Below are 26,646 nucleotides of genomic sequence, written 5' to 3' on the forward strand. Positions count from 1 at the left end.
TCTCCCCGTATTGCCTTTTTAGTTAACTTTTGTTGCTCTTTAAAAGAGTCCCAATCCTCTGACTTCCCACTCTTCTTTGCTATGTTATACTTCCTCTCCTTAATTTTTATGCTGTCCCTGACTTCCCTTGTCAGCCACAAGTGTCTCTTACTCCCCTTAGAGTCTTTCCACCTCTTTGGAATAAATTGATCCTGCAACCTCTGCATTATTCCCAAGAATACCTGCCATTGCTGTTCTACCGTCTTCCCTGCTAGGGCCTCCTTCCAGTCAATTTTGGCCAGCTCCTGCCTCATGCCTCTGTAATCCCCTTTGCTATACTGTAATACTGACACTTCCGATTTTCCCTTCTGCCTTTCCATTTGCAGAGTAAAACTTATCATGTTGTGATCACTGCCTCCTAATGGCTCTTTTACCTCTAGTCCCCTTATCGGATCAGGATCATTACACAACACTAAATCCAGAATTGCCTTCTCCCTGGTAGGCTCCAGTACAAACCATACATAAAAATAAGGCAGAATGGTTGGGTAGAAATTGTTTTTAATAAAGCAACGTGACAGTAATGTACATGGGGATAGACGACCAGCCTCCATTTGTCTGCCAGTCAAGCGTCCCAAACCGCAAAACAGATCAAGCTTAAAATGTAGTCCCACAAAGGCACAGGATATCTACGTGCAGTTTGATCAGCTCAGTACCATTACAAATAAAAAGCTAAGTGACATTTTTTTAAAGCAATATTTGATTACTGTCACTTGGGTCAGGTTGTCAGGAATGGAAAGATCCCACAATCTGCAAATTGTCACGTGTCAGTATTCCACACTAGCTCCTTCAGATGGTGGTATTTATCTGGCTCAGGTGGTCTACTACCAACATTTACTCCATACAAAAACCTTGTTCTCTATTCCTCAATGTAATTGACTTAACTCATGGCAAAACACAGCTGGAAAATTCTAAATTCCAACCACTTAGGGTGGCCGTGTATTTTTTAGTTGACTGGGACAGTGAAATGGCTGTTTTTGTCTTGTTCAAATTAGATTTGTCATTTGAACTTTGTCTAATCTTTAGGAAAGCAAGGCTTTAAACAAATAACAGAATTATAAGGCAGGATCCCAGTTCTAGGAAAACCAATTAACCAGCAGAAGTGAATGAACAGTGAAACCATATAGTTTTAAATTCTAATCCACCTCTCATCTCCCCTCTAATGCTCAGGTTTAGGCGAAACCTGGCCTTGTCCCACGCCAAGGCATTATTGTCCTGATCCTTCTAATAACAAGCTTAGATTACAGCAATCTTACAGGAAATGTTAAGCATCCCGTTCTGCAGAATTTCCACTGCCCATAGAATTTGTTTAGCAAAATCTAATTCCACACAATAATGAAGAAGGATTTTAGGAAAATGCAGCAGCATTTACGGAATCATTTAGTTAAATACACCAGTCTATTTTGAAAGCAAGTTTTGTCTCAATTTCTTGACAGTGGCTTGTTCAAAACTAGAAACTCAGCTGAAAATGGTGCTACACTACCTGCTCAAAGGAGCATGAAAAAAAGGATATTTAGTTTGACTTCCAATCCTATAAATTTCTGAATAACATTGGATACAAAGCTGGCTGGTGAGTTCTACCTCTGAACAGCCATGGAACTTCAGGTCCAGTAATAACTGTGCCAGGTGCAGTGGGTATGAACTGAAAGACATGGAAGAACTGAGTTAATTGGGGATGGAAGAGTAATTAGAGAATTATTGCCCAATCTGAAATTAATCTTTCATGCAAGACATTGATCAATTCTTTAGAGGCCCAAACCTTTGCAGAACAATGCAGTTACTATTCAAGACTCAACTGGCATTTTACACATTAGTACCAGAGTGAATTTAGATGTAACTGAACTTAAAATTTCACAGCATGGGCCAATTCTTAGCCAAGATTTACTGAATTGAAATTTAACAGCTGGTTAACGATCCACTGGTAATGGATGTTTTAAAGCCTATCATAGTTGCAGGTTGGCTGGACTGTAAACAAAGAATGAACAGTGAAATGAACAAAAGTCTAAAGCTTTTCTGTCATCATATGTTATCTTGGGGTTTGAGGAACTATCCCATTAGAACAGTCGTACATTGTATCCAAAAGTCTGCTTAATGCCGTCAAAGTAATAACGTTGCCAGCCTTCTTTTGTCTGATCTCCGTCGCCCAATGGGACACCTCTGCAGTCCACTTGAAGTTCTGTTCCATCCTTCTTGCCCGTAAATGTCAGCGTAATGGTTGCATAATGTTCTGAAAGCAAACCAGGAACAATTAAAATCAAAAATTATCTGCCAAAATAAATACAGCTATGAAACTAACTCTGAAGGGTCTCGACCAGAAACATCACCCATTCCTTCTGTCCCGAGATGCTGCCTGACCCGCTGAGTTACTCCAACATTTTGTGTCTACCCTCATGTACATTATTGTAAGTTGCTACACAATTATGACAAATCAATAATGCTAGATTACAGTAGGAGCTAGCAGTTTTGTCAAGCATTAAATCCCACAGAAGCTCTAAAAGGATAGAATTTGAGGTGCCAATCAAGACTGCTAAAGAGCCAGCCCATGAAATTGTATTTCTCAAAATACACAATAACAAAATTAGGATATTTTCACTCCAATCTCAAGTTAGGTTTCTGGGTCAGGAATCCAGATAGAATCCCATCATTGCAGCTCAAACTTCATTTAATCTTTTAATTTATTTATTTTAAGGCTTCAAGTTCTTAGGAATAAACATTACCAGCAGTGTCCTGGACAAGTAACGTTGAAGCAATGGGCAAGGAAACCCACCAATGCCTCTACTAACTTAGAAGGCATAGGATGTTTAGCGTGTCCCCAGCAGCCTTCACCAACTTCTACAAATGCATCATTTAAAGCATTTTATCAGGATGCATCACAGCATGGTTTGGGAACAGCTGCATCCAAGACCGCAAGAAATTGCAAAGTTATGGACATAGCTCAGACCATCATGCAAATCAACCTTCCTTCAATGGACTCCATTTACATAACACGCTGCCTCGGCAAGGCCAACAGCACAATCAAGGACCAATCTTACCCCAGTAACTCTCTTCTCCCCTCTCCGATCAGACATGATGTACAGAAGTTTAAAAATGCATTCTTCCACATTTAGAGACAGTTTCTTCTCAGCTGGAATGTTGGCGAGCAGACAGACCTCCCTATCTAACTCAGTGGAGATCATTGAACCACCTTTAATCAGATTTTATCTTGCACTAAATGCCACACACTTTATCCTGTATGCTGTGGACGGTTTGGAATCATGTATAATCATTGATGACTGTATGGCACACAACAAAAAGCTTTTCACTGTACCTCAGTACACTTAACAATAACAAACCAAACTTTTGCAAATGTGTGTAAATCCTATCCCTACGAATCTGCTTTGATAATTTCCCCACCACAGGTGCAAGACTCACTTGCCTGTAATTTGTTGGATTATTCCCAATGCTCAGAAATATGGACTCCTTCACCCACCCAGATGTTGATGCAGCATTTGGTTTAATTTTAATGATGTTATTTAATTAATCACATGGCAATCCATTGCACAAATTTTCCAATGCACAACAACCCTTCCCCATGTTAAGATTGTTGGGAAATTTAAAAAGACAGTCTAACAGGTGTGAATTTTTCCTTTCAATGTTGAATGCACAACTTGATATCACTGCAGGTAGTAGCAAATAAGGCTTGAGCACATGACATCCAATTAAGAAGTTTGAAAGCTAATATCAAATCACAACATCCATTTACATTCACCAATTAAAAGCTGTAGAGAGGGACTCACCAGGTGGCCACGATTTGTACCTCCACTTCATAACAATCCGTTGCTCGGAAACCTAGTAAGCAATATTAAACCAATAATTGCAATATTTGTTACTACTAGCCCCTATTTCTCCTCCACTACCAAATTTACTGCACTAATAGCAAACATTTTAAACAGTTCTGTAACACAGAATCAGGCACCTCAGACCGGGTCACCTCAGAATCTGGGTCACAGACTGTTCGGGCAAAATCCTCGTATAACAACTACCTACGGCAGCTCATTTCATATACCACCACCCTCTGTGTGAAAAAGTTGTCACTCAGATTCCTATTAAATCTTACCCCTCTCACCTTAAATCTCTCTCCTCTTCTTCTTGATTCTCCAACTCTGGGTAAAAGACTGCATCTACCCCATCTAATCCTCTCATGATTTTATACAGCTCTATAAGATAACCTCTCATCATCCTATATTCCAGTGAAATCAGTCATAGCCAGCTCAACCTCTCCCTACAGCCCAAGCCCTCAAATCCTGGCAATTTAAGAATTTAAATTTATAATACAAACTTGGAAAATAGTCAGCAGTCCATTGTGCTATCATCAAAGTTGCTATTGTACCAAATACCCAGGACTATCAGCCATGATCGCATTGAATGGCGGTGCTGGCTCGAAGGGCTGAATGGCCTACTCCTGCACCTATTGTCTATTGTCTACTATCTTTAACAAGTAGTTCAAGAAAATTGACTGGCCTTCATATCTGGTCTAGCCTGAGAATGACAATGCATAAAAGCTGTTTCTAATTTAGACTTTTTTTTTAAATATAAATTTTCAACTTGAAACAAGGATCCAAAAGGCAGATATTCACCAGTTCCAAGAATTCTCCACTGACATTCCCTTCGAGCAACCGAAATTTGCCTCCCTTGGCCGCTTCTACAGCAGCTGGTGCATGTGTGAAAGCCTGGACGAGCTGAAATTAGAAGATGGTCAATATAGTTAATGTTCTAGATCAATCAACTCCCTAGTTTTGAAGCAAGTATCTCCTTTCTCAAATCACTAATTATGAATTGGATGTGTACTACTTCAATGTCAATAACCAAGTTAGACTCAAGTATATTAAAGAGAAACGGTTTAATTTTCTGATGCAGAGGATCTTACAATGTTAATTGCTTACCAATTCTTGATCAAAAAATAACCTGAATATTCTCAATATTTTGTAACTAACATTGTAATCAAGACCAAAAAAAATGAACATGCAATATGCACAGCACAGAAACAAGCCCTTCAGCCCATCTCGACCACACCCAAAGTTGTTGAATCGAGTTGGCCCCATCTTACCCGCACCTAGCCCATATCTCTCCAAGCCTTTCCTGTCCATGTACCTGTCCTTGGGTCTTTTAAATGTCATCATTGTTCCTGCCTCTATCAATTTCTCTGGCAGCTCATTCCATCTGTATACCACACTCCGTGTGGAAAGAATTACTCCTCAGGTCTCTTTTAAACCTATGCCCTCTAGTTTATCCTCCCTACCCTGGGAAAAAAAATCATTATTCACCTTATCTAAACCAATCATGATTTTATAAACCCCTGCCTGCAAGGTCTCCCTTCCAGTGTACCAGGGGAAATAGACCGAACCCCCACCAATCTCTGTACACCTCATAACTTCTAGACCTGATAGCATTCTCAATTTTTATTGCATCTGTTCCAGTTTAATGACATCCTTCCTACCGTAGGAAGATCAGAACCGTAAACAGTACTCTAACTGTGGCTTATCAATGTCTTTGTACATCTGTAGCTTGATGTTCCAATTGCTGTACTCAATACCCTGACCGATGTAGGCAAGCATGTCAAACCCCTTCACTATCCTGTCCATCTGTGTCACTTTCATGGAACTATATAATTGCACACCCAGGTATCTGTTCTACCACACTCCCCACAATACTAACATTTAATGTGCTAGTCCTGCCCTGGTTTGACTTGTGAAAATGCACGCCTCCTCCATCTGTTATTCGTCCACTGGCCCAGTTGATCTCAATCCCACAGTAATCTTAAATATACTTCACAGTCCATGATACTACCAATTTTTATGTCATCTGCAAACTCACTAACCCTGCCACCTACATTCAGACCTAAATAATTAATAAATAATAAAAGTGCATCCAACACTGGTCACTGTGGCACACCACTTGTTCCAGACCTCCAGTCTAAAAAAATAACCACCCTGTCACCTAGCTAATTTTGCAGTCATTTGGTTAGCTTGCCCTGGATGTCACATAATCCAACTTCTCACAGATCAGCCTCAAAGGCCTCAATAACGTCAATGTAGACAATATCTCCCACACTACCCAGTCTTCCTAACAATCTCTTCAAAACACTCCATTTAATTACAGATGATGCACAAGAGCAAACAATGTTTCCCCAACCAATTTATATTGCTAGCTGACACTTTTACCTCTTCTGTAATAAAGATCTTGTAAAGCTCTTCTGGCGACGTCATAAACTCATCTTTTAAGTTAATTTTGCAGGTTGGAATCTTCACGGGAACTGATTTAGACTGGACATGTAACCGTGATGTAGGAGCCTGAAAAATTAAAATTGTATTGTAACATCAGGGAAATAAACTCCAGGTTTCAGAGAATTACACAACGCAGTAGTGTGGACAACCATCTAACTCCATATCAGTATTGGTTTATTGTTATGTGTACTTAGATACATTGAAAAAAATCTTGTGTGCTAGCCAGGCCAACCATACCATACACCAGGACATCAAGTGGTGCATGAAAACAAAATAACCAAGAGTTCAATATATAGTATTATAGCTACAATGAAAGTGCAGATTTAAAAAAGTGCAAATGCCACAGAGTTAGATTGAAGATCGGGAATTCATCTCTACAAGAGTCAATTTTATGTCATTCGCACCAACTTCCACCTGTTCACAAACCTCACTTGGACCATTTCTGACACTTCTCTTCTTTTTCTGGATCTTTCAGACTGGAGACAAGCTATCCACTGACTTTTACTGTAAATCTACTCCCATATGTCCTCTTCCAATCCTCTTCCCACCCACTCTTGCAAGTTGCCACCTCCCCAGTTTCTCCACCTCCATCACATCTGCTTTCAAGATGAGGCATTTTATTCCAGGACATCCAAAATGTCTTCCTTTTCCAGGAAATATGTCTTCCTTTGTACTCTGGTTGATGGAGCCCTCTTGCATTTCCTTAGACCTACTCCTACCACTCCCCATCCCTCCAAACAGAACAGAATTGTAGTTAATGCCTCTTTACCTTGACCAGTAGATCAATCTTGGGCTTGGACTGTGGTTGTTCTTTCTGAACTCCATCAATTATTGGCAATATCATTCCTTGAGTAAATTCTGAAATAAAACAATTGACTAAATTTTTGCACTGGTCCAGTTAAGTACTGTGGTAGAAGAGCATAGAAGCAGAGTACTCTATACAAAGCAGCTCGCTTTAACTGCAAACTCTCCACCAGTGAGGCAGGACTTAAGATCCTTCTATGCTGTTAGGATACTACCATTTACTGTGGTTCTATGTTTCTATGTGCAACACTGCACATAGAAACATAGAAAATAGGTGCAGGAGTAGGCCCTTCGGCCCTTCGAGCCTGCACCGCCATTCAATATGATCATGGCTGATCATCCAACTCAGTATCCCGTACCTGCCTTCTCTCCATACCCCCTGATCCCTTTAGCCACAAGGGCCACATCTAACTCCCTCTTAAATATAGCCAATTAACTGGCCTCAACTACCTTCTGTGGCAGAGAATTCCACAGATTCACCACTCTGTGTGAAAAAAAACGTTCTCATCTCGGTCCTAAAAGACTTCCCCCTTATCCTTAAACTGTGACCCCTTGTTCTGGACTTCCCCAACATCGGGAACAATCTTCCTGCATCTAGCCTGTCCAACCCCTTAAGAATTTTGTAAGTTTCTATAAGATCCGGATTAAACTCCTCCTGTCATTTCTCTACCCATATTCCCAATTGATCTACAGCCTGCAATATCGTTTGTGACAACCTTCCTCACTATTCACAACTTTGTTAATTTTTGTGCTGTCTGCAAACTTATTAATCAGCTCACACACATTTTAGTCCAAATCAATTATATGTTTCAGAGGACCCAGCACCAATATTTCCCAGCACCGTTATTTTCCTCTAGAACATTAGTGGTCACAGACCTCCAGCCAAAATATCACCCATTACCCTCCATCTTCAGAAGAGCCACGATAAATTGAGTGGCCACAGAAAAAAAAATCAAAGAACCGTTGTATTATTTATCCTGCCATAATGAATTTCTGCAGTTCTCACCCCTTACTACATTTTCACAAATCAGATTGGACCATATAAAGTTAGATGTTAGACAAAGTCTGACATCAGTCTGAAGAAGGGTCTCGACCCGAAACGTCACCCATTCCTTCTCTCCCGAGATGCTGCCTGACCTGCTGAGTTACTCCAGCATTTTGTGAATAAAAATAGATGTTAGACAAATGCAGGTCCCTTGCAATCAGAGACAGGTGAATTTATAATGGGAAACAAGGAAATGGCAGAACAGTTAAATTAGTACTTTAGTTCTGTCTTCACCAAGGAACACGCAATTTCCTAGAAATATGAGGAGACAGAGGATCTCTTGGGAGGGATGAACTGAAGGGAATTCACATTAGTCAGGAAATGGTGTTAGGTAAACTGTAGCGACTGAACGCAGATAAATCCCCAGGGTCTGATAGTCTGCATCCCAGAGTACTCAAGGAGGGGGCCTGAGAAATCGTGGATGCTTTGGTAATAATTTTCCAAGTGTTCTCTCGACTCAGGTTCCACACAAGAGATTAGTGTGCAAAATTAGAGCATATGGTATTGGGGGTAGGGTGTTGACATGGATAGAGAACTGGTTGGCAGACAGGAAGCAAAGAGAAGGAATTAACGCATCCTTTTCAGAATGTCAGGCAGTGATTAGTGGGGTGCCGCAAGGCTCGGTGTTGGGACCCTAGTTGTTACAATATATATTAACGATTTAGACGAGGGAATTAAATGTGACATGTCCACGTTTGCGGATGACACAAAGCTGGGTGGCAGTGTGAGCTGCAATGAGGATGCTAGGAGGCTGCAGGGTGACTTGGATAGGTTGGGTGAGTGGGCAGATGCATGGCAGATGCAGTATAATGTGGATAAATGTGAAGTTATCCACTTTGGTGTCAAGAACAGGATGGCAGATTAACTGAATGGTGTCAGATTAGGAAAAGGGGAAGTGCAACGAGACCTGGGTGTGCTTGTACATCAGTCACTGAAAATAAGCATGCAGATACAGGCAGGAAAGAAAACTAATGGCACATTGGCCTTCATTGTGAGAGGATTTGAGTTTAGGAGCAAGGACGTCCTACTGCAGTTGTACAGGGCCCTGGTGAGACCACACCTGGAATATTGTGTGCAATTTTGGTCTCCTAATTTGAGGAAGGACATTAATGCTATTGAGGGAGTGCAGCGTAGGTTCACGAAGTTAATTCCCGGGATGGCGGGACTGACATATGATGAAAGAATGGGTCGACTGGGCATGTATTAACTGGAATTTAGAAGGATGAAAGGGGATCTTGTAGAAACATATAAAATTCTTAAAGGATTGGATGGGCTAGATGCAGAAAAAATGTTCCAAATGTTGGGGGAGTCCAGAACCAGGGGTCACAGTTTAAGAATAAGGGGTAGGCCATTTAGGACCGAGATGAGGAAACATTTCTTCACCCACAGCGTTGTGAATCTGTGGAATTCACTGGATGTTTTAAAAAGAGCGTTAGATTCAGTTAAGGGCTAAATGCTCAAGGGCTATGGGGAAAAAGCAGGAACGGGGTACTGGTTTTAGATGATCAGCCATGATCATAGTGAACAGCAGTGCTGGTCCTGCACAGAGCGAGGGAAAGCAAGGGCTACTTGGAGAAGTCAATATTCATACCACTGGGGTGTAAGCTACCCAAGCAAAATATGAGGTGCTGTTCCTACAATTTGCGCTGGGCCACACTCCATCAATGGAGGAGGCCCAGGACAGAAAGGTCAGATTGGGAATGGGAGGAGGATTTAAAGTGCTAAGCAACCAGGAGATCAGTTAGGTTAAGGCGGACTGAGCGGAGGTGATCTAGTGGGAGGGATGAACTGAAGGGAATTCACATTAGTCAGGAAATGGTGTTAGGTAAACTGTCGGGACAGAACGCAGACAAATCCCCAGGGTCTGATAATCTGCATCCCAGAGTACTCAAGGAGGTGACCCTAGAAATCGTGGATGCATTGGTAATAATTTTCCAATGTTCTCTCGATTCTGGTCCCACACAAGAGCTTAGTGTGCAAAATTAGAGCGCATAGTGTTGGGGGTCGGGTATTGACATGGATGGAGAACTGGTTGGCAGACAGGAAGCAAAGAGAAGGAATTAACGCATCCTTTTCAGAATGGCAGGCAGTGACTAGTGGGGTGCCGCAAGGTTCAGTGTTGGGACCCCAGGTTTTTACAATATATACACAACTTTGCTAATTTTTATGTTGTCTGCAAACTTATTAATCAGCTCACACACATTTTAGTCCAAATCAATACGTTTCAGAGGTCCCAGCACCAATATTTCCCAGCACCACGGGGGGGGGGGGGGGGAAGGTAAAGGGGCAGGTGTTGCATCTCGTGCAGTTGCAAGGGTAAGTCCTGGGGAGTGGGTGGTTTGGGTGGGAAGGGACGAGTTGACTAGGGAGTTGCGGAGGGAACAGTCTCTGCAGAAAGCAGAAAGGAGTGGAGATGGGAAAATGTGGCCAGTAGTGGGATCCCATTGGAGGTGGCGGAAATGATGGAGGTTTATATGCTGTATGCGACGGCTGATGGGGTGGAAGGCGAGGACAAGGGGGAATCTGTCCTTGTTACGAATGGGGGGGGGAGCAAGAGCGAAGATGCGGGATATCGAGGAGACCCTAATGAGAGCCTCATCTACAATGGAAGAGGGGAACCCCCGTTTCCTAAAGAATTAGGACATCTCCGATGACCTGGAATGCAAAACCTCATCCTGGGCGCAGATGCGACGTAGGCTGTTGGAATTGGGAGTAGTGAATAAGAGTCTTTACAGGATGCAGGGTGGGAAGAAGTGTAGTCAAGATAGCTATGGGAGTCAGTGGGTGTGTAATAGATGTCAGTCAATAGTCTGTCTCCTGTGATGGAGACGGTGAGATCTAGAAACAGTAGGGAGATGTTGGAGATGGTCCAAGCATCTTGATAAAATACCAAGATAGACAAATAATGTAATTTAAAGCAGGATGTATAGTTCTGCCCTTACAGCCATTTTTAATTAACAGCATTCAATACACTGAAAGTCATGCTCCATTACAGATTTTCCTTGAAAATTTGATATTTAGCCTTACATGCTTGGCTCTATACTCACCTAATTTCAGTGTGTCAACGTAGTTGAGAAGTGCCTTCCTGATCTTATCTGCACCATTGGTTTTCATTAGATCCAACAGTTTTGTGTCAGGTTCATCTTTTGCTAAACCAACGATAACCTGGAAAACAGAATGAATTTGGTTAGACTCCGTCTGCTATGAAAGGTACAAATGCAAACCAAATCAAAATCTGCCAATATGTTAATCATATTTAATCTTAAATTAAGGATCTTTACAGTGAATGGTAGTGTTGTGGAGAAAGGGGGGTGTTGTCGGCAGTGGAATCTAGGAGTACAGATATATAGTTCCTGAAAGTGGTGTCATAACTAGTTAGTGTAAAGGCAGTGGCTTTTAGCATACTGGAATTTGAATAAATAAGTTGAAACTTTATGTTGCAATTGTACAAGAAGTTGGTGAGACCGCACTTGAAGTATTGTATTGTTTTAGTCGCTCTGCTGTAGGAAAGATGTCATTAAGCTGGAAAGAATGCAGAGAAGATTTACAAAGATAGTGCCAGGACTTGAAGGCCTGTGCTATAATAAGAGGTTGGGCAGACTGGGACTTTATTCCTTGAATCATAAGAGGCCGAGGGGTGATCATATAGAGGTGTACAAAATCACGAGGGACATAGATAGGATGAATGCACAGACTTTTTCCACAGGGTAGGGGAAATCAAGAAGTAGATAGTATAGTTTTATGGTGAGGAGAGAAAGATTTACTAGGAACTTCAGGGGCAGCTTTTTCCACACCGAGGGTGGCGGGTAAATGGAATGAGCTGCCGGAGAAAGCAGTTGAGGCAGATACAATACCATTTAAAAGGCATTTGAACAGGTATATAGATAGGAAAAGTTTAGAGGAATATGGACCATACACAGGCAAATGTGACTAGCTTAGATTGAGCATCTTGGTAGCCATAGATGAGTTGGAAAGAAAGGTTATTCCCATGCTGTGCTACTGTGGCACGCTTCATTTTGAAAGGACACGTGCTGAAACAATTTTTTTTTAAATTAACCAGAGTAAGATTATAGGTCAAAGGGTCTTCAAATTCCTTGTACACAAAATAAACCAGCATATAGGTGTGGCAGGTAATTGGAAAAGCTTTTTGGAATGCTGTTGTTTATTTCAAGCAGATTATAGAAATCTTACTATAATATAGTTAGCATTTTAAAAAAAACGATGGCCTTTGTTGGAAAATTCTGTGACCCACCCAAGGCTGGCGACCCCAACTTTAAATATTAATAGTTCATAGCAAATTAAAATCAAAATATGGAAGCTTGCAGGATAGGTGGTCATTTGAGTTGCTGTGCTCATAAGTTTTTTTCCCCCCATTGCATAACCCCATTTGTGTCAGAACTAGGGAACTTACATCCACTTCATCAATGTCATTTTCATCAGATAGATTTGGTATCTCAACAGTTCCTTTGTATTTAATTCCAGTATTTGAAGTTGCTACAATGAAAGAATTACAAGTTAGAAACTAAGTAAGTTAGATAGTAAAGCAAAGGGATTTTTGAATAATCAATGGCTTGGCAGTAGGGTCACGAGATAATATTGGCCACGGTCTTTCAACACACAAGGGCCCAGTTCCCACATTCCTTTTCAGATACATTTTTGCTGTAAAATTATATTTTTACCTTGCATCTACAAAAGTTAATTAAAATTGTGTTATGAAATAACACAAACGACAACTATCTGGAAAATCTGCCAGTTAGGTCCTGGAGGGTGCCAGATTCAGACGGTACAGGTTATCAATGAGGATCAATTTCAAGTAACAAGACAAAGGAAGGCGAGCAGGTTAAATCTTTCATTTAGTGATTTTCATTTTAATTGGTGAACAAACTGGTTCTTTTTTCACATCCCACTTTGGATTTTGTGAGATTTCCTTTCTCAAAGCATATTAGTAAGATTTCACTATTTCAGGGGACAGATTAAGTTAAAGTCAAGTTAATCATGCATGCCTTGAATGATGTGCAAGAAGGAACTGCAGATGCTGGTTTAAACTGAAGATAGACACAAAAAGCTGGAGTAACTCAGCGGGACAGGCAGTATCTCTGGAGTGATACGAATGCCTCGAATGATACTGGTCTTTTAAACCACAATAAGGCTCTTGTTTTGCACTCGATTATTTAACCATGCCCAGTCCTATTCTCAAGAGGAAAAAGCAACACATCTTTGGCAATCCAACTTCTGTAATTACACCCGGTTCACATTGCAAAATCTTCAGTTACCACTACCCTCTACTCCATGCACAACCATGATCCACAAGAGAATACTTGATATTCGTTTCCAATTTATCCTGCCAGTTATTTTTTTTATTGAGAGTTAAATATTTACCTCCTCCTTATTCAAGATTTATTTAAATGAGAAATTAAACGGCCATTACCATACGGGCAAAAAGTAAAGTGCTGGAAGAACTCAGCAGGTCAGGCAGTCGCTATGGAGGAAAATGGACAAGGGTCCCGATCCAAAACGTCACCTCTAACATCTCTTCACAAATGCTGCCTAGGTTCCTCCAGCACTTTACTCAAGATTTCAGTATTTACAGTTTCTTGTGTCTTCTTTGCCCCACTGTTCACTAGTTAATGCACAGGTTGTCCAATTGGCTTTAGTTACAACCATAACTTGTTTATTCAGTACTAGGACAAACTAGGGCACATCGTTGCCTACACCAAATTAACATTTTCCATTAATGTACAATGTTTCAAGTGCATGGGGACAGGGGGATGGGTGAGTGAGTCATAGAGACCCATTGGTTATGCCCCTTCTCTTTTATAAAAGTTGCTTTTATAAAATAATGCCATCGCAAAACAACTCTGAACTGAGAAGAGAAATGTCTGTACTATAGAGTGGGCGGACAGAGCACTCACAAGGTCATGAAGCAGGTTAAATCTGTCCCAGTTACATGTGTTACTAAAATAAACCAACCAACTGACACCAAAATACACATGACACACTCCCCATCTATCCCCTTGACTGCTTGGATACGACACCTCAGATTTTGGTTATTAAATAGTATCAAAACGAAGGCTGTTTCTCACAAGGTACATCGCAGCAGTTATATTATTGAATTTTAAATGCCATACCAATGGTTAATTGCACCTTCTGATATCCACAATCTTGCACATAGGAATTCTGACCATTTTCTACCGTTGAAAGTGGGCTCATATTAAATCGTCTGAGGTCATTTAAAAGACACCGATCAAAATTTTTGTAGACTACAATAGGCTTGTAATTCAAAAACTCAAAACCCCTATGGTGCAATTTGATTGATTTATTTTGCATACTCACCTCTCCATGACAAGTGGATAGTCCACTCAAAGAAGAAAATCAGTTTTCCTTTTCTGTTGTTGATTGAAGCTTCTCCGTCGCTCTTAGTCACCTCTGTGACTTCGCACACGCCCTCTTCGTTTTCTACACTGACTGCGAGTAACAGTGACTTAATTTGATCTATTGACCACTTTGAGGCGTCTCTCTCCGTCCTGCAGAAGATTGGTTTACAATGAAAGAAAAATTCATATTTACTGACTCAAATCTGAAGCTTTGATCAATTGGCTCTCAAGCTGGCATCTTCAATTATGTTTGAGTTGGCGCAATATTTTGTCAACAAGTAAAACAGAATATGCCATTTATCTTGTAGAATTTCCATTAGTTTTAAAAGAGCTTTTACAGATGTTTATATAGAAACATAGAAAATAGGTGCAGGAGTAGACCATTTAGTGCCCCATTCTGGCTTTTCCCCCATATCCCTTGATTCCCTTACCCCAAAGAGCTAAATCTAACTCTCTCTTGAAAGCATTCAGTGAATTGGCCTTCACTGCCTTCTTTGGCAGAGAATTCCAGAGATTCACAACTTGCTGGGTGAATTTTTTTTTCCTTATCTCAGTCCTAAGTGGCCTACCCCTTATTCTTAAACTGTGGCCCCTGGTTCTGGACTCTCCCAATATCGGGGTCATTTTTCCTGCATCTACCCTGTCTAATCCTCTTAAGAATTTTATATGTTTCTATAAGATCCCTCATCCTTCTCAAATTCCAGTGAATACAAGCCCAGTCGACCCATTCTTTCATCTTTCATAATGTCCGGTTTATTCAACCAGGACTAATTTATGGCAGCAAATGCAATAGATCTCAAATAATAATCTCTACCCGCCACTTTAGATGAAGCATTCGTGGTCCTTTGAACAGATTATACCAATTTCAATTATTAGTTTGAGCCAAAGATGATCATTTCAAATTTTGTATTCTATAAATGTTATTAAAGTTTGCCCTATTATATTTTAAGGAAATGTAAATTCTAGGGTTGAAGAAATCAAGAACTAAAAGGCAGAAGTTTAAGGTAAGAGGTGAATGATTTAACAGGAACTAAAGGGGCAACTTTTTCCACTCAAAGCATGCTGTGTATATGGAACGAACTGCCAGATGAAGTCGTTGAGGTTTATAAAATATCTGCTTTTAAAAGACATTTGGGCATATACATGGATAGGAAAGGTTCAGAAGGATATGGGCCAAACACAGACAAATGGGACTAGTTTAAATGCGGCATCTTGTTCGGCATGCATGAATTGGGCCGTATAGTTAGTTTCCATGCTATACAACTATGATCCATGAAATATAGTTAATACTATTAGACATTCTTCACAATGGCAACTGATGACTCAATTTTATATCTTAGCAATTCCACCTGTTTTGCTGATAACATGCTCAAATCAATTCTATTTTGTGCTGCAATCTACGAAACAAACCTTTGAAAAACCACTGATATACAGTGCAAAAACTGAATAGCACCAAGAAATAAGATTTTAATCATAAATGTTTTGATTATCCAATACTGAACCAACATCAGCTACATAAATCAGCAGTATCATGTTTGATATTAAAATCTTACTTTTAAGTCCACAACAATTTGTTCCTTGAATTACAACCACTTCAAACCACCTCTACAATCAAGATTCAATTTATTGTCACATGTATCAATTAAGGTACTGTACAGTGAAATTTGAGTTACCATACAGCCATACTAAGTAAAAAGCAACAAGACGCACAGCCACATAAAATAAAATTTAACATAAACATCCACCACAGCGGATTCCACATTCCTCACTGTGATGGAAGGTAATAAAGTCCAATCATCTTCCTCTTTGTTCACCCGAGGTCGGGGCTGCTGAACCATCCGCAGTCGCCGCTGCCGAATGTCCGAAACCCTCACGTCGGGATGATCGTAACTCCTGCGTCCTGGTTGAAACTCGAACTCCTGGTTGAAACACTCTCCACAGCATGGAGCTCCCGGATCGGCCTATTCTTACCAGAGACCACGGGCTTCACGGTGTTAAAGTCCACAGGCCCCGTGGTTGGAGCTCACCACAGTAGATCCTCAGCAAAGGATCACAGCTCCACGTCCACACCGCGCCCGCCGGTCTCCAGGAAAGGCCGCACCACTCCACGATGTTAGGCCGCATCTCCGTCAAGGTAAGAGATTGAAAAAAGGTTTTCCCCCCCCAACCCATTCATTAGTCTGAAGAAGGGTCTCGACCCGAAACGTCCCCCATTCCTTCTCTCCAGTGATGCTGCCTGTCCCGCTGAGTTACTCCAGCTTTTGGTGTCTATCTACAATCTTGTTGGCAGCTAAACTACCCAAGCCAATGCAAAGGCAGCACTGGATAGATTATATTCTGCCATTAGTGCCAGCAAATCCTGATGCCTTTTTCATCGCCGCTGATTTCAATCAGGCCAACATTAGGAAAATACTCCAAATGCCAACAGCATGAGTCCTGCCCTTAAGAAGATGGTAGTTAACTGCTTTCTTGAACTGCTGCAGTCCTTGAGGTTTGGGTACCAACAATGCTGTTAGGGAGTGTTCCAGGATTCCGACCCAACAACAGTGAAGGAACGGTGATGTAGTTCCAAGTCAGGATGGTGGATTCCTTGAAGGGCAAATTCCAAGTGGTGATGTTTCCTTTGATTTTGCTGCCCTTGTCCTTCTACTTGGAAGTGGTTGGGGGGGTTGGAAGATGCTGACAAAGGAGTCGTGGCAAGTTGCTGCAGGGCATCTGGTACATTGTACAAACAGCTGCACTGTGCATGGGTGGAGTGAGTGCGAGAACAGTTTGGGCTGCTTTGTCCTGTATGTTGAAGCTGCTCCATATCCAGGCAATTGGAGAGTACTCAATCATACTCCTGACTTTAGTAGATGGTGAACAGGATTTGAGGAATTAAGAGAGTAGCAGTGGAAAGAAGTTTTTCTGATTAGAAGTCTGACCTACCGGTGCTGCAAACGACAGTTTGTAATATACATTAATGCCTTGGGCATGAATGCAAGAGGTATGATTAGCATGTTCGTATTACACTAAAATTGGGCGTGTTCTTGATAGCAAAGGTTGTTTAAGGCTGAAACAAGGATATTGATCAGTTGAAAAGTTGGACAAAGCATAGGCAGATGGAATGGCAGTTGTCTGAAAAGGGGTCTCTCGACCTGAATCATCACCTATCAATGTTCTCCAGAGATGCTGCCCGTCCTGCTGAGTTACTCCAGCACATTGTGTCCTTTTTTGGCAGGTGGAATTTAATCCTGACAACTGTAAGTGCTGCTATTAGGAAGTAAAATGGTACAGAACGTACAATAAATCGAAGGGAACAAGGGGCTCCAAGTCCATTGCTCCCTGAAAATGGCAACACAGGGTGAAGGTGGCATACAGCATACTTGCCTTCACAGGTCTAAACACAGAATTGGGATATTGTACAGCAACTCTGTAAATTAAAAAAACTGGTTAAACTGCACGTGGAATATTTTATGTATAGTGCATTCAGAAAGTATTCAGGCCCCTTCACTTTTTCCACATTTTGTTACATTACAACCTTATTTTAAAATGATTAAATTAAAATTTTTGATCATCAATCTACACACAATGCCCCAGAATGAAAAAGCAAATATAGGCGTTTAGAAATTTTTGCAAAGTAATTAAAAAGAAATAACTGAAATATCACATTTACATAAGTATTCAGACCCTTTGCTATGACACTCAAAATTGTGCTTAGGTTCATCCTGTTTCCATTGATTACTCGTGAAATGTTTCTACAACTTGATTGGAATCCACCAGTGGTAAATTAAATTGATTGGACATGATTTGGAAAGGCACACACCTGTCTATAAAGGTCCCACAGTTGACAGTGCATGTCAGAGCAAAAACCAAGCCATGAAGATGAAGGAATTGTTCGTAGACCTCCAAGACAGGATTGTGTCGAGACACAGATCTGGGGAAGGGTATAAAACAATTTTTGCAGCATTGCAGTTCCCGAAGAGCACAGTGGCCTCCGTCATTCTTAAATGGAAGAAATTTGGAACCACCAGGACTCTTCATAGAGCTGGTCGCCCGGCCAAACTGAGCAATTGGGGGAGAACCCGATGGTCACTCTGACAGAGCTCCAGAGTTCCTCTGTGAAGATGGGAGAACCTTCCAGAATGACAACTATATCTGCAGCACTCCACCAATCAGGCCTTTATGGTAGAGTGGCCAGACGGAAGCCACTCCTCAGTAAAAGGCACATGACAGCCCGCTTGGAGTTTGCCAAAAGGCACCTAAAGGACTCTCGGACCATGAGAAACAGGATTCTCTGGTCTGATGAAACCAGGATTAAACTCAGGCCTGAATACCAAGCGTCACATCTGGAGGAAACCAGGCCAATACCATACCTACAGTGAAGCATGGTGGTGGCAGCATCATGCTGTGGGGATGCTTTTCAGCGGCAGGAACTGGGAGACTGGTCAGGATTGAGGGAAAGATAAATGGAGCAAAGTACAGAGATCCTTGATGAAAACCTGCTCCAGAGCATTCTGGACCTCAGACTGGGGCGGAGGTTCACCTTCCAACAGGACAACAACCCTAAGCACATAGCCAAGACAATGCACGAGTGGCTTCGTGACAAGTCTGTGAATGTCCTTGAGTGGCCCAGCCAGAGTCCAGACTTGAAGCCGATCGAACATCTCTGAAGGGACCTGAAAATAGCTGTGCATTGACGCTCCCCATCCAACCTGAGAAGTACTGAGTAAAGAGTCTGAATACTTTCTGAATGCACTGTTAGCTCTTATCTCAACACTGCAGGAAGGTTGTGATCATGCACAAGTGCAGTGGTGGTTCACCAGGCTGTTGCTTGGATTAGAGGTCTTGTGTTATGGGGAGACAATACATAAGCCAAGCTTGCTTTTGCTCAAGCAATAGAGGTTGAGGAGTGAATGACTGAGAGAGGTGTACAAGATCATGATAGCCACATTTAGGTTTGATAGTCAAAAACAAAGAGTTTTTTTTTAATGGGACAGTTATGTTTTATTTTAAGTGGATAGAGGGGCAAGATTTTTACAAAATACAAAGTGGTTGATACCCGAAGCACACTGCCAGAGATGTAGTGGAATCAGATATAATCACTATATTTAAGAAAGACTGAGACAGGTACTTAATGGGGCAGGGCATAGGACATAACCCTGATGCAGGCAAGTGGGCTTAGTGTAGATGACCTAAAAGTTCCGCATGGATATGGTGGTGGTCTGAAGAGATTGTTTCTGTGCTATACAATTAAGACGATCAATTTCTGAACTAACCAAAATCTAGATTTAAAACTAAAAGCATGTTGAGCTCAGCATTTTTCTTAAATATACGACTCAAGAATGGTGTTGTAAGCAGTTAACAGACCTTCAGATCCTTAACTAAGAGACACCTACAGGTGCCAGCTCCATATTTCTTCACAAGGTGTCAAAGCCAAGTCCAATCCTGCTTTAATCTATGGACAAGTGCAATTAACATAGAAGATCAAAGTTGAGATAGTTCCTTTTTGGTAAATGTGGATAAATTAAATGTGCAATTATTTATCTGTGATAGTTAGGATTAGTTTTGGATTGCTTGAACAAAAGAACCACCATAGACAATGTGGGCCAAAATCTGATCTGAGCAGCAACAACTGTTGCTCTAGAGGCAGAAAACCTTTTAACTTGACATCTCAAACCAAATAACGGCAGTTTTCATCAGATATCACAAGGGCCATTTTACATGCATCGTCAAATAGTAAGGCACCCTTAACACGTGCCGGCTCATGGACACCGACGAGACTAAGGAGTTAGTGGTGGACTTTAGGAGGAGGAGAACACCCCTGTCCCCTGTCTCCATCAATGCTGTGGAAGTGCAGTTTACTAGGGAGTACAAATACCGTGTGCGTGTACCTGGATAATAAACTGGACTGGTCCAGCAACGCTGAGGCCCTGTACAAGGGACAAAGCCGGCTGTATTTTTGAGAAGGCTCCGCTCCTTCAACGTCTGCAGTAAAATGCTGCAGATGTTCTACAAATCGGTGGTAGACAGTGCCATCTTCTTCGCTGTCATGTGCTGGGGCAGCAGGGCCAATATGATTAACAAACACATCAGTAAGGCTGGCTCCATCCCGGGGGCGGAGTTGGATTCATGGGAGGTGGTCTTCGGGGGGAGGTTCTCCTCAAACTGCAGAGCATCTTGGACAAAATCATGACACACTGGTCAACCTGCAGAGTACCTTCAGCAACAGACTGGTTCCACCAAGATGCAGGACAAAACGCCACAGGAGATGCTTCTTCCCTGTGGCTGTGTACAACTCCTCCCCCTTTTGTCGTGGGGTCCACTCGTTACTTTAATTTCATGTTTCATGTATTTTGTGTTTTGACTGTTGGCAGATCAATTTCCCTCCTGGGATAAATAAAGTTTTATCGTATCGTACGAAGGTTTACAAGGATAATGGCCAAATGCAATCAAACAGAACTTGCTCAGCAAAGCACCTTGGTCAGCATGGACAAGTTAGGCATAGTTTGGTACTGCATAAATCTATGACTATGATATGTTTTACAATCTTTTCACCACCACCCCAAACTTAGAATCTTAAAATTTCATTGCCTCTCCTAAATGACTCGCATGGCAACATCCAATGCCTCGCAAGTTATCAGTGCATCGTCCTTCACATAAACCAAAACTATGCGACTGACATTGAACAGGAATCAATGGTAAGCCAACTCAAAATCAAAATTTCTGTAGATATTGTTTGATAACAAATCAAGGCCCATATACATTACCTCTCCGAGCCCATGTTCAGCAGAATTCTACACATTTCTGTTACATACACATTAACTCTTCTTGCCAGCTGATAACTACCTAATTTTTGGATGGAATAAGCAGGTAACAACTCCAGTCCCCTTAATAACATGTATTACCAAAAAATAATATTAATATAATTATTAATTTAAACAATATTACCAAAAAATAAGATAGCTATCTTCCAAAAATGTAGTGAGTGTCACAAGGAGAATACACAGGTGGCACAACAGCGTAGCTGGTAAGACTGCCGGTAAGACAATAGACAATAGACAATAGGTGCAGGAGTAGGCCATTCAGCCCTTCGAGCCAGCACCGCCATTCAATGCGATCATGGCTGATCACTATCAATCAGTACCCCGTTCCTGCCTTCTCCCCATACCCCCTCACTCCGCTATCCTTAAGAGCTCTATCCAGCTCTCTCTTGAAAGCATCCAACGAACTGGCCTCCACTGCCTTCTGAGGCAGAGAATTCCACACCTTCACCACCCTCTGACTGAAAAAGTTCTTCCTCATCTCCGTTCTAAATGGCCTACCCCTTATTCTCAAACTGTGGCCCCTTGTTCTGGACTCCCCCAACATTGGGAACATGTTATCTGCCTCTAATGTGTCCAATCCCCTAATTATCTTATATGTTTCAATAAGATCCCCCCTCATCCTTCTAAATTCCAGTGTATACAAGCCCAATCGCTCCAGCCTTTCAACATACGACAGTCCCGCCATTCCGGGAATTAATCTAGTGAACCTACGCTGCACGCCCTCCATAGCAAGAATATCCTTCCTCAAATTTGGAGACCAAAACTGCACACAGTACTCCAGGTGCGGTCTCACCAGGGCCCGGTACAACTGTAGAAGGACCTCTTTGCTCCTATACTCAACTCCTCTTGTTACGAAGGCCAACATTCCATTGGCTTTCTTCACTGCCTGCTGAACCTGCATGCTTCCTTTCATTGACTGATGCACTAGGACACCCAGATCTCGTTGAACTCCCCCTCCTCCTAACTTGACACCATTCAGATAATAATCTGCCTTTCTATTCTTACTTCCAAAGTGAATAACCTCACACTTATCTACATTAAACTGCATCTGCCATGTATCCGCCCACTCACACAACCTGTCCAGGTCACCCTACATTTTATTTATATAGCGCTTTTCATATACTCAAAGACGCTTTACAGAGATTTTGAGAACATAGGGAAATGAATAAATAGATAAATAAGTAAATAAATAAATGAACAGAGAAAGGAGACAGAAGGTGAGGTGACCTTCAGTGGTTGAAGGCAGTACTGAACAGGTGAGACTTCAGCGATGTTTTGAATGTGGTGAGTGTGGGGGAGTCTCTAACGGTTTGGGGTAGTGAGTTCCATAGGGTGGGAGCAGCGATGGAGAAAGCCCTGTCCCCCCAGGATCTGAGTTTAGTCCGGATGTGGGGGGATAGGAGATTGGCAGCGGCAGAGCGGAGGGTGCAGGTGGGAGTGTGCCTGTGGAGGAGGTCGGTCAGGTAGGATGGGGCCAGGTTATGGAGGGCTTTGTAGGTTATGAGGAGGATTTTGTACTGGATTCTCTGGGGGATGGGGAGCCAGTGGAGTTTATAAAGGACGGGGGTGATATGGTCACGGATCGAGGTGTGTGTGAGTAGACGGGCAGCGGAGTTTTGAATGTATTGAAGTTTATTGATTGTTTTGCTGAACACCTCCGCTCAGTCCGCCTTAACCAACCTGATCTCCCGATGGTTCAGCACTTCAACTCCCCCTCCCATTCCCAATCTGACCTTTCTGTCCTGGGCCTCCTCCAATGTCGGAGTGAGGCCCAGCGCAAATTGGAGGAACAGCACCTCATATTTCGCTTGGGTAGATTACGCCCCAGCGGTATGAACATTGACTTCTCCAACTTCAGATAGTCCCTGCTTTCCCTCTTTATCCCCTCCCCTTCCCAGTTCTCCCACTAATCTTCCTGTCTCTGACTACAGCCTATCTTTGTCCTGCCCCCTCCCCGACATCAGTCTGCAGAAGGGTCTCGACCCAAAACGTCACCCATTCCTTCTCTCCTGAAATGCTGCCTGACCCACTGAGTTACTCCAGCATTGTGTGTCTACCTTCGATTTTAACAAGCATCTGCAGTTTTCTTCCTACACACCCTGTGGTAACTTGTTCCACATGCTCATCATGCTTTACATTTGGTGTTTTTTAAATTCCCACATACTTCCTGGTCATTATTTTTCCTTTTTAAATTTTAATCATGCTCCTCCACACAAATGGAAACATTCTTTACTGACACCACCAAAACCTATTATAACTCAATTAGATCACCCTCCCACCTACCCCTCCTCCGATCCAAAGTTGAATGGGGAGGAGGAACAGGCAGATGTAGTTAGAGGGAAGGGGTACATGTATAAAGGTTGAATGAAGGGTATGGGGAGGGGGTATGTGTATGAAGTTTGAACGGGGAGGAATAGGCTGATGAAGTTAGAGGGAGGGGTGGGGTTAAGTATCTAAAGGTTGAGCGAGGGGGTTAGGGAGAGGGTAGGTGTATAAATGTTGAATGGGAGAGGTTATGGGGGTATGTGTATAAAAGTTAAATGGGATAGGCAGGAAGCTACAGGGAGAGGGTATAGTATAAAGGGTGAATGAGGGGTATATGTATAAAAGTTGAATGGGGGAAAGGGGGATGAAGTTAGATGGATTGGCTATATGTAGAAAGGTTGAGTGAGGAGGGATAGATATACGAGGTTGGGGGGGTATATGTTTAAAGGCTGAATGGGGAGGGATAGGCAGATAAAGTTAGGGGTGGGGGTATTTGTAAAAAGGTTGAGTGAGGGGGAATGGGGAGGGGTTAAGTGTTTAAAGGTTAAATGGGGGGACAGGCAAATTAAGTTAGAGGAGTGGGGGTATATGTATAAAGATTGAATGGGGAGGGATAGGCAGGTGAAGTGAGAGGGGGATGTGCATAAAGGTTAAATGGGGAGGGGTTAGGGGGTATATGTAAAAAGGTTGAATGGGGAGGGATAACAGATGAAGTTAAAAGTGTTAGGGATCAGTGTATAAAGGTTGAATGAGGGTTATGGGGAGAGGGTAAGTGTATAAAGGTTGATTGGGGAGGGATAGGCAGATGAAGTGCACAGAGATCCCATCGCCTCACCAATGCCAGTTATTGACGTTAGTGGCGTCGGCTCGCTCCTCCACGATCCAGCGCGGATCACCCTGTCCCCACTTGGCCATCGTGACAGCGACTCGGCGCCGGTGCAGACCGAAACAATAAATAAAAAATAGAAATAAATGGAGAATGGAAAAGTGTCCCTTCTGTCAGCGTGAGGAGCCTCGTGCCTGCGCGGGCTGATGGAAGAGCCACAGCACAGCTGGCGAGCGACTCTTCGCCCAGAGCGGCCTCTGTCCTCCTCGTCCCGTCGCCGTCAGAACATGCTAGAAAGACGTGACGTCAGCGCGGCTGCAGCCTGCCCTTTGTCCGCAATACGCACGCGCACAAGCTCAGTGGCGTCGGCTTGCGGGGCGGAAGTGCCCACCTTACGTCACACGACTTCGATGGAGACGGCCGGTGCGGGGCGGAAATGGCGTTGCGTCACGAACGGCGTCGGAGAAGGCGGTGTCTAAAACACCGTGACGTAACAGGCACTTCCGCCCCGCACCCACTATCTCCACCTCGACCGCCGGTGGCTACTGACGTCAGAGCACTTCCGCCCCCGCAAGTTCGCCGAGCAGTCGCCCAGTTTTCCTCCATTCAACATCCGGTGCCGAAGCCAGGTGCACAAAAACCATGCCCCGCGATAAGTTTTATTTCATTAACTATCTAACTTGAGGATTTAGTTTCTTCTTTTGGCATTGTCCGCTCTGTGATTGATGACACTGACGGACTTTCACGCCCTCCCTGCTGGGGCCTCCGCCCTCTTGGAAAGTGCTAGAACAGCGGAGTCGGTTGCGTAGCTAGAACCTTCTAGACGTTTCATTTCCGGGCGTAACTTCCAAAAGAACTCCGCCCGCAAAATAGACAATAGGTGCAGGAGTAGGCCATTCGGCCCTTCGAGCCAGCACCGCCATTCAATGTGATCATGGCTGATCATTCTCAATCAGTACCCCGTTCCTGCCTTCTCCCCATACCCCCTGACTCCGCTATCCTTAAGAGCTCTATCTAGCCCTCTCTTGAATGCATTCAGAGAATTGGCCTCCACTGCCTTCAGAGGCAGAAAATTCCACAGATTCACAACTCTGACTGAAAAAGTTTTTCCTCATCTCAGTTCTAAATGGCCTACCCCTTATTCTTAAACTGTGGCCCCTTGTTCTGGACTCCCCCAACATTGGGAACATGTTTCCTGCCTCTAACGTGTCCAACCCCTTAATAATCTTATACGTTTCGATAAGATCTCCTCTCATCCTTCTAAATTCCGGTGTATTCAAGCCGAGTCGCTCCAGTCTTTCAACATATGACAGTCCCGCCATTCCGGGAATTAACCTAGTAAACCTACGCTGCACGCCCTCAATAGCAAGAATATCCTTCCTCAAATTTGGAGACCAAAACTGCACACAGTATGCAGGAGTAGGCCATTCGGCCCATTGAGCCAGCACCACCATTCAATGTGATCATGGCTGATCATCCAAAATCAGTACCCCGTGTCTGCTTTCTCCCCATATCCCTCGATTCCATAGCCCTAAGAGCTAAATCTAATTCTTGAAAACATCCAGTGAATCGCCCTCCACTGCCTTCTGTGGCGGAGAAATCCACCGATTCACAACTCTGGGTGAAAAAGTTTTTCCTCATCTCAGTCCTAAATGGCCTACCCCTTATTCTTAAACTGACCCCTGGTTCTGGGCTACCCCAACATCTGGAATATTTTTCCTGCATCTAGCCTGTCCAATCCTTTAAGAATTTTATATGTTTCTATAAGATCCCCTCTCATCCATCTAAATTCCAATGAATACAAGCCCAGTCGACTCATTCATCATATGTCAGTTCCACCATCCGGGAATTAACCTGGTGAACCTACGCTGCACTCCTTCAATAGCAATAATATCCTTCCTCAAATTAGGAGACCAAAATTCCCCACAATACTCCAGGTGCAGTCTCACCAGGGCCCTGTACAACTGCAGTAGGACCTCCTTGTCCCTAAACTCAAATTCTCTCACAATGAAGGCCAACATGCCATTGGCTTTCTTCACTGCCTGCTGTACCTGCATGCTTACCTTCATGACTGATGTACAAGCACACCCAGGTTTCGTTGCATCTCCCCTTCTCCTAATCTGACACCATTCAGATAATAATCTGCCTTCCTGTTCTTGCCACCAAAGTGGATAACCTCACATTTATCCACATTATACTGCATCTGCCCACCCACCCAACCTATCCA

At 42.8% G+C, this 26,646-nt stretch overlaps 1 protein-coding gene across 1 annotated transcript; it reads right to left on the minus strand.

Moving 5' to 3' along the window:
* Positions 1 to 525: 525 nt before the first annotated feature.
* ahsa1b (AHA1, activator of heat shock protein ATPase homolog 1b) lies at positions 526 to 24,726 on the minus strand. Its single transcript, XM_078406901.1, has 9 exons — positions 24,429 to 24,726; positions 14,482 to 14,672; positions 12,560 to 12,642; positions 11,196 to 11,313; positions 7,069 to 7,157; positions 6,237 to 6,365; positions 4,653 to 4,754; positions 3,813 to 3,864; positions 526 to 2,263 (listed from the first exon to the last, which is right to left on the minus strand). The coding sequence occupies exons 1-9, from the start codon at positions 24,506 to 24,508 to the stop codon at positions 2,091 to 2,093; spliced, it is 1,017 nt and encodes a 338-aa protein (XP_078263027.1). The 5' UTR covers positions 24,509 to 24,726; the 3' UTR covers positions 526 to 2,090.
* Between the last annotated feature and the right edge of the window lie 1,920 nt (positions 24,727 to 26,646).

The sequence above is a fragment of the Rhinoraja longicauda genome, chromosome 10, assembly GCF_053455715.1.
Source record: "Rhinoraja longicauda isolate Sanriku21f chromosome 10, sRhiLon1.1, whole genome shotgun sequence".
Taxonomy (NCBI): Eukaryota; Metazoa; Chordata; class Chondrichthyes; order Rajiformes; family Arhynchobatidae; genus Rhinoraja; species Rhinoraja longicauda.

Bases quoted from the DNA above. Each gene is read 5' to 3' on its own strand.
- ahsa1b (XM_078406901.1), bottom strand. From the start codon at position 24,508: ATGGCCAAGTGGGGACAGGGTGATCCGCGCTGGATCGTGGAGGAGCGA. The intron at 12,643-14,481 runs GTGAGTATGCAA...CTTTCATTGTAG, and splicing joins TATCCACTTGTCATGGAGAG to CAACTTCAAATACTGGAATT. The intron at 7,158-11,195 runs GTGAGTATAGAG...GTTTTATTTCAG, and splicing joins CGTTGACACACTGAAATTAG to AATTTACTCAAGGAATGATA.